Source organism: Neodiprion pinetum, chromosome 5 (genome assembly GCF_021155775.2).
Source record: "Neodiprion pinetum isolate iyNeoPine1 chromosome 5, iyNeoPine1.2, whole genome shotgun sequence".
Classification (NCBI taxonomy): domain Eukaryota; kingdom Metazoa; phylum Arthropoda; class Insecta; order Hymenoptera; family Diprionidae; genus Neodiprion; species Neodiprion pinetum.
The window spans coordinates 17,453,174-17,475,069 of record NC_060236.1 but is presented as its reverse complement, the minus strand read 5'-3'; the positions used below and the strand labels follow the sequence as shown (position 1 = coordinate 17,475,069).

Sequence of the window (21,896 nt, the reverse complement as noted above, 5' to 3'; positions counted from 1 at the left end):
TGCTCATTTTTGTACAGTCGCTTTATTTGCACTGAAAATCGAAACTTTAAAATGATTCTTTCTCGCCGAAAATTCACAAACTTTCACAGTTCGTTATGAATATCGCTGTTTCCTCGACGATTTTAATGATTAGAATTTCCCGATCCAGTGGTGCTGCATGGGAGTGAAAATTAGATGCCTTTCTACGCTTTAACGATCCGATTCGCCAATCTATTGTGAAATGTTTGGTATCGATATCTCCTGATCAGTGATCGTCTTGACAATATATTTATGTACTACGGAGAAGACGATCACCTGCCCTCGATTTACCGATTCTTGTCTTCCACAGTGGCGTACAAGAATCTTGTGTCCTGCAAGGCCAATTCAATGAATGAGAGAATAATTTTTTTCTCCGATTTTTTGTTTTTTATACCTTGAACACTTGTACCGACGGCTTGCTAATTGCAGGATCTGCAACGCTTATTATACACTGAGAGAAATTTTTATTTTTGGTTACCGCTCAGTCCATAACTATTTTAATTTTTACCACAATCGAAAAATATAGTTCTAGGTACAAAATGAAAATTAGTTTTCTAGCTGTTACCGGAAATTCTAGTATCCGTTGTTATTCTTTCTCATTACGATCACTGTTGCTATATTTTCTTGCAACTGTTGCGAAAATTTAACGCTTGTGCAACAATAAATTGATGTTGAAGCCTCATTTAACTAAAAAAGTAGAGTAAACCGAACAAACTGATTTTGCGTTGCAATCAGGTACCAAAAATGGATCGACAATAGCGCAAAATGGTTACGAGTACCTCCTTTCTCGTAATTCCAACGATATTCAAACAGTTTTTTTAACGATACCTGTTTTACTGAATTAATTACCGTCTTTCCTCCACACTGAGAAAAATTTCATTTGTTACAGTAACTAGAAAAATTCAGTAAAACAGGTATCGTTCAGAAAACTGTTCCAATATTGTTGGAATTACGCAAAACGATGTACACGTAACCGTTTTGCGCTATTGTCGATCCTTTTTTGGTAATTGCAACGTAAAATCAGTTTCTGAGGTTTACTCTACTTTTTCAGTTAAACAAGGCTTTAACGTCAATTTATCGTTGCACAAGCATTAAATTTTCGCAACAGTTACAAGAAAATATAGCAACAGTGATCGTAATAAGAGAGAATAACAACGGATACTAGAATTTCCGGTAACAGCTACAGAACTAATTTTCATTTTGTACCTAGAACAATATTTTTCGATTGTGGTAAAAATTAAAATAGTTATGGACTGAGCGGTAACCGGAACTGAAAATTTCTCTCAGTGTGCAATACCGAATACAAATATTCAGAGAACAATTGTCTTAATTGTTTGACACAGTAATAATGCCAAGAAATGTATTTCTGTAATTGAATCACTTGCACTTATTGCACTCACAGATTTCCTGTCGTTTATGTTCTCGTATGAAACAAGAAACTAAATGGGTATTTTTTTCGGCGTTGTATAGATAATGGGATTATCTCCAGCTCATTTCTTAGGTTGGTAATGCGTAAATGTGAAGGGTAATAGTAAAAATAAGTGAAATTTCACTCGCTCGGCTTACACGACTATAGCGCATCCTCTCAAGTACTGCGAGGAGTATCCCACAACCAGAAATATTTCCGCCTATACATTGCATTGATTCCGTAACAATTTGTAATAACGCGTAGCTAATATTTCTGTGTAGATTTCGAATCGTGGACGTGGCGACACTGGGATTCAAAATGGAGGCGTTACTGTACAATATGGCGTCACGATGCGTCAACAGCTGATCGTTTGACCCAAAATATGCGATAAAAAAGAGATGGAAAACTTTTTGCACGTGATTCAATTGCTGTTTACGTACGTTGATTGAATATTCCCGAGTGAAATATACGTTGTAAAATGACTTTTATCGGGATTCTCACTTTGCAATGTGTCATATGGTGGAAAAAAATCAAACCAATGCAACACAAGGCTGACAGCTGACCGTTGACCGTGGTTTTTTCGCTTGTGGATGGTAGAACAGGTTCATCATTGATTGCGTTTCGTGAATCTACGCGACACGTGTAATTTGAAACCCTAAGAATTATGATTTGCCTCCGTTAAAATAAAAAACTTTGGTTAATACGCGGTAACAAAATGGCACGGACAACCAGACTCTGACGTAACGGGGACATTTTCCAACAGTCGAATCCGCTTCGGTCAGTGTAGTACATTTTCCTGCCACCAGATGTCAACGCTCGATATTTGGCGTCGTCCGCTCTTTCGCCCGGCAAAAATGACGGAGCGGGATCTCTGGTTCTGTAGAATTCGCGGAATTCTCATATATATTCCGAATAAGGCGAGCTGCCGCCGCGGCGACGGAACGCTACAACCGGAGGCTTAAAGTAGACTCGTGGAGTTATCCGCACTGCAGGAGCATGCAAGAGTGCAAATACTATCCGCGGCGTGTCGAGTGCCTGTCTGCCTATCCGCTTATATTCCCCGGCCGCCGCAACGCGGGACAGTTCGCAACTGAAGCTGGCAGCACGGCGTAAAAACGCATCACTTCCACCGTTGCGGTATGCATTCTAAGCGAGTGACTGCGTTTGCCTGCCTGCCTGCATAACCTCTCGGCTAACAGTATGCGGCTAACAAACTGACTGACAGTGGCCAAGGAAACGTGTCTCTATGCACGCGGTGAAAGCTCGGTGATCGGCGCAAAGGACTGCAAGCGTGTCGTGAACCGGGATCGCTTGCCGCGCCTCGATCATTTTCACCCTTTGGCATTCTCGGTTGTACGGATTATGCCTCGATGCGTTGTGCGTACACTGCACTCGGGAATTGAAAAAAAATAATCCAATTTCCACCGTGGGGTCCCTCTAAAAAGTTTGTTTTGGATTTAAGGGGATTCGCAAGTGAAATTCTAACCCTACGATACATGCACGTAATATGCTAAAAAGGTGCTGATTTTTTTTTTTTTTTTTGCTTTTTTGTTTATTCCTTTGGACAAGAAATGACGTCCCATGTCGAAAAATAATTCCGGTAAAATTTTTGCCATTTTCGAAATGGATATTTTTGAACGAAGAAGAATGAAGTTTATGTGAATATATACAAGCTCCGTCACTATGAATTTTTTGTTTTTTTTACTTTCCCGTATCACTCCTGCTGCTTCCGCTACTTTTAAGATCTATATTTCATGACAGTAGAAGACATAAAAAATGAAATTGCGGAGCAAGATTCGTCGATTTTTCACAACATGTCCTGTTGATTATTTCGAACAACTTCACGCATTGATTTTGCAGCTTTCTCCTTCGATCAAATGCATTAATTTTGAAAAGAGCGAAGATCTTGCCGGAATTATTTTTCGACCAGGGACGTCATTTCCTATCCAAAACCATGTCCAAAATAAAAAAAAAAAATATCAGCGGCTTTGTTGCATATATGTATCGTAGGGCTAGAATTTCACTTACGGGTCCCCTTGACGAAAGGTTGTCTTATAAAATGAGCTTTCTACGCAACGTCTAAGATGGCGCTCATTCGATTTTTCACTTTTTTTTCATATATTTTTCAATTTATGCCGGGGTCCCGTTTCAATATGTTCTGGAACGCGCGCGATATTACCTATAAATATGATCTTATTTCTCTTACCGCTGTTCGCTACGTGGAACATAAATCCGCGCATGTTCCAGTACATATTGAGACGGAAACCTAAATTGAAAAAATGTGAAAAAAGTGAAAAAATCCAACGTGCGCCATCTTAGCCGTCACGTACAATGCAAGTTTTTTGAGAGAATCTTTCTATAAACCCAAACAAACTTTTCCGAGGGTGCCACGGTGGAAATTCTCTAATTTTCAGGCCACTAAGCCTCACCGTTCACGAGAAACACTTTGATCAATTATTTATCATGTTTTCGAACTGAACCTACGCCTTTGTCGAAAAAATACAACCCAATGTATTTTTTGTGGAAACAGTCAATCCTTGCGAATGTGAAACTCGTTTTAAGATAGATTCTTAGGATCTGACAAATGTAACATTTTTTCTACCTATCAAGTCCCGTGCATCTAAAGGATGAAGAAATATATTGTTCTTCATTTTCTCATGTCTATAATCAGATATCTCAAAGAATATTCTTTATTTTTTCAAAGTTTCTGAGGATCTACCTCAAAGTCTATTTCATATTAGGAAATATCAGACTTTTTCACACGAAAAATATATTGCGCCATTTTTTTGATGACGGGAGGAAAGGTTTGATCTATTCCTTCGTGTTTTAGCGGTTCCAAAAAACAAACATCGCTTTCACGAAAAATTAGGCGTAAATTTGTTGCGCAAGAGATTTTTCTGAAATTCTATCAAGGTTTCTTACGAAATTTGATCTCCGGGGGTTATTTTCGTCCTCAGATTTGAACTTGCGAGTCCGAAATTTGATTTTCATAATGGCGGTTCAGTATGGCGAACATGAGGCAAAGTGAAATTAATCGATCGCGTCCGAATTGAAGCGAAACTCGATGTCTGGTGCTTTTCTCAAATCGTTTGTCTCGAATTCTGATGAATGTTCTATCATTTCGACAAAGATACTACATTGGATCGTGAAATTTTATAATAAATAAAAAACAGCGAAGTGTCAAGAAATTTTGATCTCAAAAAGAAATCAGAGTGCACAATGGAGGCTAAATTTTCGTGTCAATTAGATGTTCTTGGGCGTTATTTGTAAACTTATTTGAGCGTTCAGTCATGTCATTTGGATATTATTTTACGACTGTAGATAATGTAGCTATAAACTTTATTCACAAGTTTTTCACTCTGAATTTCCTTGTATCTACAAATTATCAGTAATTATATCTGTCGCAGATCTTAGCTGCTCAATTTAAAATGAAACAATTCGAACTAATGCACTAATTGAAATGAATTCACTGAAATTAAAATGATTTTATGCGTGTCATATTAACGGGATTACTTTTCTCCATTACTCAGGAATGACGATATCATTTGTAGCAGTGAATGTTCACGAGAAGAAAATTTAGTATTTGCCGTTTGAACAAATGCATTGCATCGAGTTGTTAATTTTTGTAAGCAAACGCACGAAAAGAAAAACATTGTAGATTTTAGAATTTTTAGGAGTTAGATCTACAGCAATTGTGGCAAGATTGATAAATCCGATGATAAGAGTTACAAAACCAAAAGTAAGAGTTAAAATATGATCAATTCATGTAGATTTGAGTCGAAAAAAGTGCTGTCCATATATTTATCACAGATGTAAAATATACACAACATTTTTTTTCGTGCGAGTTTTTTCAAAACGTCGGCGATAATTGCAACTACTCGAGTATCAGTAAAGTTGTCGCCAAAAGTTAACGTTCAAATTGAGCTGATGAATATTTGTATAATTATTTCTTTTAAATCAATTCCACATTCCAACCAGCATTCATCCGCAAGGAACAGCGACGTCTTTTTCCAAGTATTGAGTATCTAAGGATTTTTCCTGCAATACTCACAAAATACTGTTTTTTATAAAATTGATTCATTCACATACCTATTTGAAGAACTTTTGCTCGTATATAATAATAACAAAATAAAAGTAGTATAAGTTTTTGAGTTACGAATTGTTGAATATACGGGCATAAAAAGAAATTATCAGGAGAATAAAAGTGTCCATTATATGTAAGGAGAAATTCAAAACTTTCACATCTTTAAACGAATATATCTGAAATTTTTACCATTTATCGAGAACCCCAAAATTAGAATTTCATGCAAATACGAGCTTAATATTTATAATCGAGCAGTTTAAAGTTACGAATAGTGTTTTTAATTTACTTCGAAAGGTTTCGTGCACATTAAGCTTTGATCGTAGCAGATTGAATTGTTTTTCGACACATGCGAGTAAGGCATGGATTGAAAATTATTACAAAGATTTTATAATAGGATTTTTCCAAGTTGTTTCATTCGTTACCTCAATTAGCTGACTTTTTTTGTTCTTTCATATTTAACGAAAGTTGCATGGAAGTCAACCCTTAAGGTTTTGCAGGGTCAAGTTTCTTGTTTGTACATCCGTCTTTCCTGTAAATAAATAAATCGCTGGTTGAAAATCAGCGCGAATAATAAAACAGCGAAGTGCGCTTATCTGCAGGCTCTCTTGTACGTGACGCACGTGAAGCTCGTAAATCGGGAGATACGAGTTCAATCAAAGGTGATTCGACGAGCCAGCTAGCAATCTCGGCAAATCGGTGTGATTTGAACCTCGTAAATCAAACGAACGCGCCATCAACGGCTCCTTATTTCACGAGCTCATGATGCAGGCGTAAGGTGAAGATCGATCGCGTTGAAATCGATGCTGAATCCTCGATAATACCAACGCTTAAACATTGGGAATGTGTTATCAACTGTTCTTCGATCAGATTTTTTTTTAATTCAAATATTATTGTTTCACTCTCACTTACAACAATATTGTTGATTGGAATTTTGTTTCTGAAATAATCGAATAGATCTAATGACGAAAATTTTTATGCGTTTTATCTTCATTTTCGTCTTGTTCATTTTAAATTGTAGATTTCGGACAATTTGTTTTACCATTTTTTTTTCTTTGGTGACACTAGGTAAATTGATTGCATTTTTGAACAAATTTATTCATCGTATTAGCCAACAAGGATGTTACAATCATTTGAATATGGCTCTGTCCGAGTCATTTTTGTGAACAATAAGGTTACTAATTGTTGAACTCAGAACGGGATATAAGAGACATTTTAAGGGTATATTGATATTTTGTGCAGCTATAGGGAAAAATTGTAATAATTCTGTAGAAATCATCTTTAGGAAGAATAGTTAATAGCTGATACAATAGTGTCTACACTGATGTAAAATACAGAATTTATTTTTTTCGTATACGGTATCGTAGAAAATATCTGACGTAAGCTGTGAGATATAAATATAGGTTCCAATTTCAAAACACGCACGTTCAAACACTTCTAAAAATTTTTTTCAATGTATTATTTTTCATTTTTTATGGAAACCGGCACTTTTGTACCACTCTGAAATAAAACGATGAATTTCCATTAATCTAGGAAAATATCTACCTTTTGATATCTTATTGTATCGGAGGCGTACTAAATAAAAACAATGCAACCAATTGTTTGAAATTCGATTCGAAAGATTGAAAAAAGGAAAAACGCCGAACAGTTTTATTAGTGACGATGATGATAAAAAAGAACGAAACAACATCCCTTCTATGCGATAGAAATGAATTTGAGCAATATTTGTAACGTTCCAATCAAAGAGATTTTTCTCCAAATTGTCATATCTTAAGCTTGTGTTATTCGAATTTGCTCAGATTTATTTTTATTGCATATAGTAGAAATGACGTTTCTTTCGTGTTGACTATAATTAGCGCAAACAGCGATGCTGTAGCCGTTTGAAACGGATTTTCCTCTTTTCCCAACCTCCAATTCAATCAACGACATCCATTCATTCTCAACTGTAGATTGCGATACGTAACTGATTGAGTCGTCATTGGGGGTGAAGGTGTAAATTAGAAAACGAAAAGGTCCGGTAGCAGATCCTCAGCACCCATAAACTATCGATGATACTGGATTCCGGAATCCTTTTCCACGTCGCAAGTTGATACTCTCAAGTCGTGATCCAGCGTTAAATGGATACGCTTTGTCACTCGGCGATGATTGGCGGTTGCGGAATGGAACTTCTTACGATTTGCCAGCGGTAGAAAGTGCTCCGGGTGATGCAATACACACGGAGCAATCCGACGAGGCGTTGAATACTTATGGAAATACCTGGCGCAGCTTTGCGGGTACGAGCCGAGCAGCTTACAGTGCGTTCGGACTTAATTCAGCGGCTCGAGTAAGCTGCCAAGCTTCCACAACTACACAGCCTTGCAAGGTAATCTGGCCGATATGTGCCTGACCATTCACGCGTGATCCATGCTAATCCGCATACCGCCAATTCAATTTCACCACTATGTCAACCGTCAATGAAGCGTACAGGGCGTTCCCCAATGAACCTCGCAGCACAGCAGCTGGCTGTTCGTTATTGTGCCCAGCCAATCTTGGTACCGGTTGGTAGCGCAGAGGGTGAGACCACCGTGGACTGCTTCAAGTCGTTGATCAGACCTGCGACAAGGCAAAAATTACTATGCCGGTTATGACAATCCTTGTGAATCTTATCGAAGTCTCCGGCAGGATAAAGAGGACTATTGGAGTTCCTTGTTTGTTCGACTAGTTCAAATTGGTAAATCAAGTTTGTCAAGTCGTATTCTTATCAGGATTCGATGCTGATGGAACATCTGGAACAGTAGGTGAATGGATTGGATCCGCAATAGGACCTTCGAAAATACACTATACCCCTTTTGACCTGTACCCAAATTCGAGTTCAATCCGGACTTTCCGAATCCATTAATCTTCTCGCGTGCAATCAAAGTACATATTCAATGAATCCTGTGTCCGAACCGGTTGTAACGACAAGGTTTGTCAAGTGGACCCAAAGTGATGTGTAAAATAACAAGTATTCGAAAATCTTCTCAATGGCCGAAACTTGTAAATTTTACATCTCACTAGATTGCATGGTCAAATCAGTAAAACTGGGTCACTAGATATGTAAACGCTAAATGTATCGCTTAAATTATTTCACTAAAGGTTTACAACGGTGTTCATGCTTCCGCAACAACGTAGGCTGGTAAAATGAAGAATCGATGTCGATTACGTTATCTTATCTCGAGTGAAATTAACAAAAACTGTAGTAGAAATTTTTACTATCATAACGTTGCACTTTGGTATTCAGATTTTCTTCCGTGTGGGACGGTTTGAATTCTGTCTGTATCATACGATTCGAGTGTTTCCGATGATGCTTTTAGCCGCTCCTTACGGATGTAAAGCTTTTCACATAACCTCTCAATGTTGTCTGGACTTGGTTGAGCTCTTAAGGAAGACTGTCTGGATGCTGTGAACCGAAAACAGGTTATTGCACAGCGTAATTGGGGAGTGTATGGTTGTATTGTTACAGTTTCAAGACGCTCCCTCAAATTAAATTTATATTTTCTAGTGCTTTGATGCTTCTACTCTTGACGAAGTAACAACTCTATCAAAATACCAGCAAATAAGCACAAATAAGTGGTAGGATAGACAACTTGATGTATGGTTTGTTTGCATTCAGTTGTTATTTTACCTGCATTGTGTTTCCATAAGTGAACTCGGGTGTATTAAAATCAGTCCTTAGGTCCTGTAAGTTGAGTCAAAGTGTCGAACCGAAGACTCAGAATTCTTGGTTTTGTAAGATTCGTTGCACGGTACCGATGCAATCCGTTATTTTAAAAATTACGTAAGTGTTTAAAAAACAGGAAATTAATCTACCGGCTCGATTGAACATAGAATAAAATAAATACTTATCAGCAATCGTACGCTCATTTCAACTGGAAAATGCTTATCGAGTAACGGCTTGATACGGTTAAGTAAGTGAAACTGCTTTGCACAATTACGAATGCATTTGCGAGAAGCGTACTGTGTTGAAATCATGGCTCGTGTTAGATAATGATCAACGATCAAGCAGTGAACTGGATACAGCGTAATACACGTAATCGCATGAAATGTTACTTAATTGCATCGTATTCACATTGGTGCAATTTCCTGCAGTGGGTAGATGACATTATTTCAACGCTTACGGTACTTTCTACGTTTTCGTTACCTTCTACGTTTGTTTAGTGAGAAGAAAGAACAACATCTTTACCTACTACCTATTTATTTTGAGGAATGCAAAATCGGGAACATTCCAAATCAATCCATAAAACTATACTCCAGAGGAATTTAAGCGTATTTAGTTTATGCGTTGTCCTTGCCACAATCTTGGTAAGCTGCACTTGAATCAAGTATACTGCATGGATGTTAACACAAGTCAAAGACTTGGTTATTTAAAGTTAGGCGTTTTCTAAGAAACATCCTGTACAGTAAGAGTGGACGGCTATTCGACGCAATAAGTGAACACAGGTTAGACCAATGTGTACACGCGTTGCTCGCACGATGTATATCAGCAATATCAAGAACAATGATCTTACGTGTGAGTGGCGTTAGACGCGTGCTCAAGACAAGTTGGACTTGCTCCAGTTGAAGATATATGTGCGGAATTCGTTCTAGCGCAGCTGGAGCATAAACTACATCAGATATTAGATATCAGATACGTTATCGAACGTGGACTAATACTAATAATACCTGTTCGATTTTCATATGATGTGAAAAAATCTCGTCCCACTGATACCATGAGGGCCGCTGGTGACGGAACGGAATGCCGTTCATTCGGAACGCGGGGTATTTGGGCCATTGTATAAAGATTCCGGTGTACCGATACTTACCGATTTCTTTCATTCACTTATCCGTGATCTCGTTTCTTCTCATGCAGTTTCTCTCCAATAGTTAATGGGCTTGAAGTATAACCTCAGAGTTTTCAGCCACTTAATATGTCGGCACACGCACACCTTCGCCTACATGAGAACACGAGTGGGCGTCGGGGACACTGGTGATCGATTACTATAGAACTGTACGCAATTTAGATTTAGACCGGCGATTTACGAGTGCACCTCAAGTAGGTTGTAGGTATGCACACGATGTGACTGCGGTCAGACGTTTTAACAAGGTGCGATTTTTTTATTCCATTCTCTTCATGGTTCACTGGACTAGTCCTGCCGGCCCAGAAACCTTCGCCTTAAACGCTCCGTCAAATCGGCTGTAGAAATGGATAACCAACTTCTGCAGTACAGGCCACTGCATTTTCAAAAAAAGTCATCAGATACTCTGGCCGGAATTTGTGTGAGTGAATTTTCAAATTACGTCCCTTGAACCAGCTATCAGTAAAGTCACTGGGGAAATTCGAATTCAATACATCAACTCCCTTGGGGACTGAATGTGTTGTAACTCAAGTTACAACATTCAACGGAAGTTGGCATTGCCGAACGGTTATCGTTATTCAGTCCCCCTAAATAAGCCTCATAACTCTTTTCCGTTTGCAGTAATTGATCGTCGCTATCTTCGTATTCCATAGTCACCATCGTATCTGATAGTATAAGCGGAATGTCATGCCGGCGATGCGAGGAGCTTCTGTCCATCGATTCCAACAGTTTCATAACTCGTACGAAGCTACTTGTTACCCTACATGGTATGTCACATGAGCGGCTGTCGGAAATTTTTTTTTTATTGCTGGTTGATCTTGTCGTTCAACAAGTATATGACGCATGATGATCCGAGGCGATATCTCGCGGGTAGTTGAAATTGGTGAACTTTTTTTCCTACTCTCTTCATCAGTGTAATACGGTGCCGAAATTCTTACCGTCATTTTTCCGTTCGCTTGCCTTACGGCCAGGAATAACCACAAATGTATTTAAAGTATAATTTACCGTAGTGGCATTGGCTGCTTTCACGTGGAATTGTAATAGATTTGATTCGAAGGTTTTCTGATAACTTCCAGTTTGGCAGCGCTGTTAAAAACTTGTTAATCAAACAAAAACCGTCTCATTCCGGATGCTTTTCTTCTACCGGCGTAAGTAGTACAAAACGTGAGAACACGTATGCGCAATGTTTGTATACTCACGTGCATGTACACCGCCCTGCATTCTTTCCGGTTGAAGAGATATTTCTTACGTCGTCAAATGCTGGACTCATTCAACTCGAACGTTTCTTATTCCGAGTCTACGAATCATTTGTATCGTCAGGACGGACTATTTCGAAGCCAAATTCTGAATCAACTGATCAAAAAAACCTGTGGTAAGTAGGTAATAGTTTCATCAAGATGTATTGAGTTTTAAATTTCAGTACATTTTCCGATCCAAAACATCGGATCCGCGATTTCTGAATGCTCGGTCTCTACCTTGTAGTTGAGACAAAATGAATCACAACTCTTTGAAAACTTTGAAAGTATCGTAAAATGGCGGTATTATTCGTTTCGTTTGTAATAAAATAAAAGCAATCTTCTTCTTGTTTGACTTCCACTTAATCCTTTCAGGACTGGTCGATAACGGACCACCTGACACTAACTCTGTATCGAATTCAGTAGAATAATGCAAAAATTCACCTACTCCCTCACAATTTTCAGTTCAATAAGGACCTTCAGAATCCCTTATTAAGGTATCTTCAATGAATCTTGTAGAATCGTTAGCTATGTCGACAGGTCTGTGCCGTAATGGCCGCCGGTAATGAAGTATGTATCAAGGTGTCGGAAGGCTTCCGAGGAACGGAAAGAAGCATGAGGCGGGGGGGACTAGGCGGAGCACCTGGCCAATGGTGGGGGGCGATTTTTTGGACGACATTAATGCGAGGCAGTGTACAGAAGCAGCGGTAAAGGACGACGAATAGCGTGACGGACGTATCAGCGGATGTGCGCCGGTAGGCGGTCGTTACAAGTCGTCTTGTAGTACGCATACCTATACACGCACTGTGGGAGATCTCCTGGCGACTTGTGCAATTATGCGCATAGGAAATTGGTGCGCAGTAGGCGCGCATTTTATGCGTAGGTATAGATGTACAGGGAGCAGGGAGAAATGGCGGCTTCATGGGAAACCGCGAGCCGGCTATTTGTCAAGGGGTGACTGACGGCGGTCCTTCGGGATTCAATTCTATCCTGGGAATCCCTCCTCGACCGTACATATCGATTCAATTGCCGCAAAGAGTTGCCCCTCCGCAATTCTGCGCAACTAAGATCAGCTGAGATCGCATGCGCCTCGTTCTTCATTCCGATCGCATTGATCGGATATCGGCTCGAGTACTCGTATATATACATAGAGATTGTACGTGTGTTGGAAACTCGAGAGTGATTTGATGCGATCTGCACTCGTGTGCAACTTGGATTATAACTCAAGAAGCGGCTCAAGTTTCATCCGCGATTAAATAATATATGAACTCGGGCAGATTTTCAAGCTGTGCGATGAGAATTACAAAGTGGAAAGGGTGAAGTGAAAAGTTGACGAGAATGAGTAATAATCTTTGAATTGACGGTATTCGCAGCGGTAGGTGGATCGTAGATCCATTGCTTTGACTTGGTAATGCAGTTCATTGTAAATCACCGCACGGGCAGTTGAAATTTATTAACCCCATTGCGCATTAACGCGCCTGGTGCTGTACTTTATACCTCGTACATGGGGGAACATATTTATGGACTGTGGCAACGCGAGGAAATCAACATAAGTTGAATATGTTTATGCGGAAAGAAATGATTTCGGTTAGATTACGCTGACGCAGTATGTCAACGCAGTAATGTACATGTTACCATTTTTTTTTAATTCCTTGTACCCTGAATACTAAAGCCACGGATGAATTGAACAAGTTCAGTGCTCTTTTTTCACTGCAAGTATTTTCTTGAAAAGTGAATTTACCGAACAGGAATAGGATCGTCGCATTTTGTTTCATTCGTTTCTGAAAATTAGAGTATAATGGATATCAAGTGGGATATTCACCAGCGTGTGTATGGCATGATTATTTTATACGTTTAATTTGAAGATTGGAATTGGTATATGTTCAGTTCTTCCCATCAATTGTATCATTAGGGTACCATTTTTTGTTTCAATTCTGCGAAACTAATTCTCAATTATAATTTCCACTGTTACTTTCACAGACCGTCCGTGTTTAAACTTGGAGGTGCATTTAACTCGCAGTACTTCATAAGACTCTTGACTGGTGTAGTCTAGGTGTAGCAACAAATGCCTAGTCTGTGACTCGCCACGACATCAAATGACGCAGGAATAATAAAGGTTCATCAAAAAAGTGTAGGTAAAACGTCAAGGGAGCGACCGAGTTATGAGAGATCTTGTCTCTTTCACCCGTTTCATGAGGATGTATCGATACTTACGGTTCAAATGGATACTCGAATAAGGTGAACAAGGTGAACATCTGTACACTGTACCAAAAAAGTTGCAGTCGAAAAGACCTCACTTCCTTCCATAAAGTATAGGTGAAAGTTTGTAGGTATTTAAACTTTCTACTTATGGGATGCGAGAGTTTTGCCACATCATTCTTTCTCTTCATTCACCAAACGTCTCGCAATGGAGATCCGAGTGTCGGTCTGATCCCGGCACTAATGTAACAGCCGAGTGAGCGAATCTGCAGCAATTTTCATCCGACGTGTGGGAACGTGAGCGCAGTCATCGGTGTCCTGGCATGTGGGCACTTAAGGAGTATCCACACGTCGATGTGCGGATATTCATATCGCTCATGCACACACGTACGAGTGAAGGTAGATTGCAGGACTGGGTAGTACCAACACATTGTATTGGCACTCGACCGCGCTAAACAATGAGATCTTAGGGCACATATGTGAATGTGCCTGCGGATGGTTTCATAATTCCATAAATCACTCTGGCAACCTTTACGTACACGCGGGACGCCAGCTTGGATTCTGCTCCCACGTGACGAGGACGGTCTGACATTTGGTATCAGAATTTCTACCATTTTGCAATAATTATTACCACGTTACGTTGTAACGTGCAGCTTTTGTAACCGTTCAACTGTATAACCCTAACTATAGGTACGCCGTATAAGCACTTGGGTATGTTCGCAAGAAATCTATATCATAGCACGAAATTGATTCGTTTCTCACGTCATTATCATTGCAAAGGTATTTGTCAGCCGTAGGCGTTAGTACCTAGCTTGTATACGATTCAGACGAAATTTTAACCGTCGATACTCCATTTCACGGAACAAATTTATTTTTACCTGACTGGATTGACTGGATTCGGTATGTTTCTATTACGAATATTAATCCAAACGACGTCAAAAATCGTTGTTTTCATGATTATTGGTCAGATGATCCGAATTTTTCTGATTAGTTCCTAGTGCTCGGATTTCAGTCCTCTGTGAAGAAAAAATCTTTCGTTCCCTAATCCAATCTAATATTTACAATTATGAATAATTTCACGCAGCTGTGAGAAAAGGAATTTATTCCCGACTCAGTCGTAAAGTTTAATTTTTTCACCTCAAAAGCGGGACAAAGTGGCATATTTTTCCCTAAAACGCATTTGCGGGAAATATGAGCTCAATTTAAACGTCCCAATTTTCAAATATATATTGCGGCCAGAGTCGAGTCGGAAATAAAGTCTTGCATGTAACACAGGAATAAAAGTCGATTATTCCCTCGGGTGATTACTTTATTCCCTTATTACATAATCTGCTACTTTATACTGAATATTTCTCTGAGTCTAAATGTATGTACACAGTGCTTTCTTCCAATCGGAATCCACATTAGAATCGGGGCGCTTACTTTACTCACGATGGAATTCCAGCTCGAAAATTCCCCCAATTTTCAGGCCCTTCATCGTAAGCCTTACCGTTTACGAAAGTTTACCTATACGTTGATCATTTTTATCGCGTTTTCAACCGAAACCTTTGGTTTCGAATTTTTGGCCCTCTTGTCGTCGAAAAAGATATGACCTGACGTGTTTTTATGATAAAAAGATCTAATCTTACCGAAAATGAAATCCATTATTGAGAAGATTCTTACGATCTGTCAATCAAACATTTTTTGTGACAAAAATAGATGTTTCTCATTTTTATTCAAATCCAATAATTTTGAAACACACTACAAAATTTCTACGTTTTCAGGCAAATACATAATAACAATTGTTTTTCAACAAATATTCAGCAAATTCAAGATTACTGGAACATTTATACCGATTTGATAATGGTCCCATTTTTGTCTTATATCAAAAGAAAAAAATCAATTTTCTGGTCCTTTGCATATACAGCGTTGAAAACGTGAAAAAAGTTTAGTTTTCTCGCATAGTTTTTGAGGAGTTACCGAATAATGAATTTCATATTCGGAAAGTTCAAACTTTTCTGCACACAAAATACATTAGATCATATTTGTTTCTCGATGACAAGAAGTACTGAATATTCAAAGTCGAAAATTTAATTCGAAATCCTGGCAAACGTGATCAACGTGTTTCTAGTGAACGGTAACGAAGGTCTGAAAATTAAAGGATTCTCATACCTCAGTGTACCAAGATTGGCAAAAGCCCGGTAAAATAAAATCATTTTTTGCAAACAAAAGACGATTTTTTTGTAGGTTTTTCCTATAAAATCCCTGTTGAATCCGTATACAATTGGGTTTGATTCATTACATGTTTGTAATGCATTGATCATTTCATTTTATTTAACGTCATCAAACATGGAATTAGTGAGAACACCCATACGGTTATTTTATTAACTATTCATCAATATTTCAGTGTATCAGTCAAACCATACTATAAAGAATTTGGGTGTTTTCGTAACATGTTCGGTATAGTTTGCGCTATCTTGCCCGAACACTGTGGTTTTTCAATACTTAATAAACACGTTGATCTAAAATTATACGCCTCTCAGCTTTCTTAGAAAAACAATATTGAAAGCGAAGAAAACGTTTTTTGAAGGCCGTATTTTTTTTAAGGTAGATAAAACCCTGTCGGCTTATTTTGGCGTCAGCGAAAATTGGGCTCATCCTGCAGTCTACTCAATAACATGTTCAAGTATTACAGCCGGATCGAAATTTCGAGCGTAACGAACTGGAGAAAAGTTTTTGCATCTTTACTAATATACTTAAAAGAATCAAACGATCCAGAAAATCGATGAAAATACACTTTTTATCACGAAGGTTATGGTAGACTAGACATTGTGAAAATTATAATCGAGTAATTTTCACATCAAACCACTCATGACTCGCAACCAAAAACGGGTTTTTGCATGGTTAACAATATCAGGATTCTATAGGTATCGAAAAATACCTTGCTTGTCGGAAGTTTCAACGAAACATTTAACGATGAAATAACTAAAAAGTTCGAAGAATGGATTTACTCGTCGGTGCGTATATGTATACTTGGCAACGAAATTTGACGGATACAACTACACCATTATAATTAATATCAGTTTAAATATAGGGAAGACTTACAAAAACGGTAATATATTAATTTCTGAAATATATATTATTTTATTTTGCTATTGATGAAAAAATTATTTATTTGTTTTTTATTAACCGTATATTTCATGCTAACGTAATATTGAGAGCACGTCATATGAATGAATACTCTGTGTTTATTTGCAAAAGTGAAAAATTAACTTTTTTTCTTAGGTGACTTTGGTTGAAGCTGCAAGTATTTTGTGTTGTTTTTCTTTCACTTTTTGTTTCGTTAACTTTCCTTTCGTCCTTCCGTGAGAATATCTCACATTCCGTCTTATCGTATTGGATATTTTTTCAATAATTCCATTAAATTCACTCGACTAAAATTTCCACGGTAACGTAACGACTCCTCAAATACAAGACATTTTAACATTATTTTCAGATTTCGTTTAATTCAGAGTTTTTCTGGCAATATTATTCATGTCAATCCTACGAATTCATGTACACTTAGTTTTCGCAAGGATCGGTCAATTATCCGCAATATGACGTAAGGGCCCTAGCTTGGCACCCATCCGATACTATACTTGGGTGGAAAACCACCTTAAACATTCCATGAAACGGTGTGAGAAGGCAAGAAACAGTAAAACATGAAACTGTCGCAAGTCTGTTTCACTCTGCAATGCACGGCTGCAGCTGTCCGTGTTCCTCGCCTCGTTCCGTTTCGTTCCGTTTCGTAGGGTCTTCCATAACGATTCTTGAGGCAGGATGACACGCGTCGTCCTCTCCATTTACAGGGACTTCACGCACGCGAGGATATCGATGAGGCGGAATCGATCCTGCCGATTAGCATATTAGGCATAGCCCGCCTCTTAGGTACGCCACTGGTATTTGTAATCGCTTTTAATACCGTCAAGCCATGACCGACGATGCAAGCTGCAAGTTTCGTGCTATGCGTTTTTTGTTTCAAGTAATATGCGCTCTTGAGTTGAAGAATGCGTTTATGGTCTGTCGAAACAACTGTCCGCACTTGTACTCATTTTTCATCGATCTCTGTATGTATTTACTAATTGAATGGTCGAACAGCGTCCTCGGCACGACGTCCTTAGCCGACTAGAAGCAGACGAAATCGACACCAGCGCTTCAATAGCTAAAACGGAACTAACGAATCACGTGACTTTTGTTCACGAGGCGTATCCAGTAAAATTTTCCCACGCTCTACCACGTGACTAGATCTGCTTCTGACAGGCCATCACCCACGTGACTCGTTAGTTTAACTTCGGGTATTGCAGCGCTAGTGTCGATTCTTCGGGCTCCAATCGGCATTAGCTGTCGTGTGTGCTGGAAGTATGGGAATTAGATGACCATTTATAACAGAGATCAGTGCAATTTTTGCATTCGGATCGCAATACTATACTTTTCTGTGCGTAGAAATTTTATATGAAAACTCTAAAATCAACACATCCATGTTTTTTTGCTTTTCACGCACAGAAAAATTCTTTTTCAATTCTGGAGCTGCTTTGTATTTCTTTTCTTGTTTCTTTTGCTGAATATTTTTTACATCCGTCGATAATTTCTGTTTGGAAAAGTCGGATTTTTTTTTTTTTTTTTATAATTACAAATTCTAAAAGTCATTTTGTTACTGCGACAAGGATCTTGAACCGGAATTTCGATATCGACTTTCGTTCCCTACGCTTCTCCGATAACTAAACAAATAAAAAAAAAAAAAAAAATTGTACTCAGGGTCTTTTAAAGAATGGTACTTTTTCAAGTTGTTTTAAATAATACGATGGCACAAGTGGAACATAATTGATTGAAAGTGGGTTTTCAACTAATTATTTAACGAAGCATTCTTACGAGTTCAAATTTCAAGCAAATGGAAATATCATCGAGTTTCACTGACGAGTCACATTGTTAATCGATCGCCATGTTCGTGATGCTTGACTGTGCGGTCGGCATTTTGTTTGCATAATGTGAAATGTGTCGTAATGCACGGATTGTCGACAAGATCGAGACAAGACCGGGAATGACAAATCTATATCGGCCAAAGCGGGCTCAGCTGTTATAAATAATCTCAAAAGAAGGAGAGGAAAAGAGGAAAAAACGAGAAAAAAAAATGCCGAACAATGAAGGTTAATGACGCAAAAAATACGACAGCAGGATGGCGGCCGCGCGGTTTGACGATCGCGGACTAAGTACGTCTGTCCGTTTCAATCTCCGTCAGGGATCGGGTTCTCTTCAAGTACGGGAAAATACGTCCTCTTGGGGATAAGCCAGGCACGTATATTCAAGCGAGTTCAAGCACGTATGGGGTATTCCGTGACAAATCGAAGTACCATTGCAGTTGCCCTTTATTCTTCCGAACTCCATTTTTTCTTTTCAACTTCTCGTTTCTCTGGTTTCAGAGAAAAAAAGAGTTTATTGTAATTACCCTGAAAATGAAAAGTCAAGTTTTCACTAGATCTCCACGTTTTGAAGTTTATTCGAGAACGAATTACCGGATATCAATGATTTTGGTTTCAATCGACGTGGCTTTTATAAACTTAGAGCTGGCTAGATTTTGGCTTTGATCGGTTCGGTACTGTTTCAATTATTTAAATAACAACATTCCAAAAGACGAAATACAAGTTGTGATATCTTGAGAATGGGTGAATGGATTTGAATGAAAATTTGTAGGATGAGTTTTTTTTTCGGTCGCTAATCACGGATCTAAGGTCAGATTTGCAAAATTTAAATTTGGGGTATTCAATAAGCTTAAGAAAAAAATAATAGCATTTGGATTTTTATGGAAATTGGTACTCGTCGGTTTGTCGGGTGGCTGTACACGAATCTCAAGTCAGATTGCCAGATCCAAATTCGCAATTTAATATGATGGAAAAAAATCTGAAAATGTTCCGATTTTGGGAGAAATTGGTAGGCGGAGGTTTTCAGTTTCATTCTGATTCATTAATTTTTATTAGTGTTCACCGTCGTCGACGGAGACAACATTACTGGAGATGTTTGAAACGATTTTTTCTAATCTTTCAACGTTCGATTTGAATTCATTTGTTATAGTATCTAGAAAAATTCCGTAAAACAGGTATCGTTAAAAAAACTGTTTGAATATTCTTGGTATTACGAAAAACGAGGTACGCGTAACCATTTTGCGCTATTGTCTTAGAACTTGTGTTGAACTTAGAACTATATTTTTCGATTGTGGTTAAAAAATGAAAACAGTTATGGACCGAGCGGTAAACGAAATTAAAAATTTCTCTCAGTGTACGGAACAATCGTAGGTTGGCACTCCTGCATGCTATCCCATCATATTTGCCCAACTCAATTAACGTTCGACTCGAGCTTTTACCGCCCACCACTCCAAGAGAGGTGTAAAATCTTGGTATACAGGTGAATCTCTGAACGTGGGGTCATCTTCCAGACTGCGGAGCGCACACCTCGGCACGATGCAGATGTGAAGACAAACGAGTAGACAAGTAGACGCGGCTCACGGGTGCTGAATATCAAGCCTTCACGATGTGCCAGCTACCTGCAACGCGGTTCTCTACCTTGGGCAGGAAACGTTTTGACGTCCGCCTCTTTCGACGCCTTGCAACCCAGACGTGTTGTAGCCGTATACCCCTTCCGTCGTTCTACCATTTATTCTACCAGTTGCCGCTGGAGTCGTGGCAATTACCGTAATTAATTGCGCAAACTACTCCGCGAGTCAATTATATATATTCTCCACACCACGGGAAAATTCTTTTCTACTATATGTGTAATGTCCGATTATGTAGGCAGGTATAAGGCGCGCCTTATGCTTTTCCAGAAAACGATTCCTGCGTACCAGGTGTACCCATTTCAAACGGAACGTCAGGATATCTCGCAAACCTTAAGGGTGGTACTGCACGATAAAGTTTTCGATGAAGGTTGTTCAGTTTCGAGAAGAGCATCTATCCTGGAAATCGATGACACATTTGAGAAATCTTCGCGAGGATCATTTTTATTTTCGAACGGAAACCGATTTTTTTCCAAAGTAAAACTTGTAGCTATTAACTGTAGCCGAATTTATATGTTTTGAATTTATTCATTCGGACGGTTTTCCATCGAGTTAAAGTGCTTTGAATTTTTGTCGTCCGGAGTTCGAGTGCACAATTTCAATTCATGAACATGCCTTAAGACTAATTCCAAACGCGATCCGACCTCGACTATAGCCAATACGAAAATTCAAAGCGCTGCAATTCGGCAAAAATTGTTGAAACGACAAAATCCAAATACGTTTGGCATGTCTGGATTTGATTTGCTTAGAGATACAAGTTTTTATTCATTTATACACGAACATTTCATATTTCCCTCTGGCAATTGAATAACTTTTTTTTATAAAACTCAGTGTTTACCACGCTTAGTTTTCTACGCATCCTGGTGACTCGTTTAAAATAGCACACCTTGTATATACAAAAACGCTTTTATAGTAGTCGGCATCACGCGCCTGCATTCACGCTTAATTAATCCGGTAGAGTACACGTGACGTATGCCCATCAGCTTGCATCGCGAATTGAATTAACCCAAGCTTGTGCGAATTTCTATCGTTGAATACTCAAGCTTACATGTACACTTCGATTTTCAAACAAAATAAATATGCAAGTGTAAGTCAAAACATTACTCAAGGGTTAGGACCTTATTTTTTCCTCATTATGTGAGCTTATCCTTGTCGTTTTCATTCGTTTTCTCGTCAGCTATAACTTTTTTCTTTATTCAGTTCGAATACCTGTCCAGAATTGTTCAAGTTGTTCATTTGCCCATGGTTAAGGGAATGTTGCTTTCAAAACGATTGCGGAGTAGCAGAGAAATATTTTGACCTCACTGAAAGGTGTATTTAATCTTCTGAAGTCAGCTCCAGCCAATCTGACTCGCTTTAAATTATGCGTAGACATCTTATTTCGAATCCTGTGAAGTCATTCGGAGTCAAACACATACCAGTATAACGGTCTGTCTACTTTCCCTTATACTGGAAGTTTGGAAACTTTTCTGGAACATCTTCACTTGACGTTCCGTGACTAATTAAATGTCCTCCTCAATCCACCGAGTGACTTTGGTGT

At 38.7% G+C, this 21,896-nt stretch overlaps 1 protein-coding gene and 1 long non-coding RNA gene across 6 annotated transcripts in view; one reads left to right on the top strand and one right to left on the bottom strand.

Annotated features, from left to right (window-relative positions):
• LOC138190951 (UPF0489 protein C5orf22 homolog) overlaps positions 1-21,896 on the top strand; it is a 243,378-nt gene that overhangs the window by 6,785 nt on the left and 214,697 nt on the right. Inside the window, exon 4 of one of the 5 annotated variants that reach the window (XM_069135911.1) lies at positions 1,708-2,916. The exons of the other annotated variants lie outside the window; for them this stretch is intronic. Coding sequence (XP_068992012.1) covers positions 1,708-1,792 — 85 coding nt within the window. The 3' untranslated portion in view covers positions 1,793-2,916. Of the gene's footprint in view, positions 1-1,707; positions 2,917-21,896 lie in introns of those variants that run through there. 5 annotated transcript variants of the gene reach the window in all.
• The window catches only part of LOC124218806 (uncharacterized), a 42,457-nt gene continuing 29,421 nt past the window's right edge, over positions 8,861-21,896 (bottom strand). Inside the window, exon 4 of the long non-coding RNA XR_006883181.1 lies at positions 8,861-8,925. This is a non-coding gene — a long non-coding RNA (uncharacterized lncRNA). The remainder of the gene's footprint in view (positions 8,926-21,896) is intronic.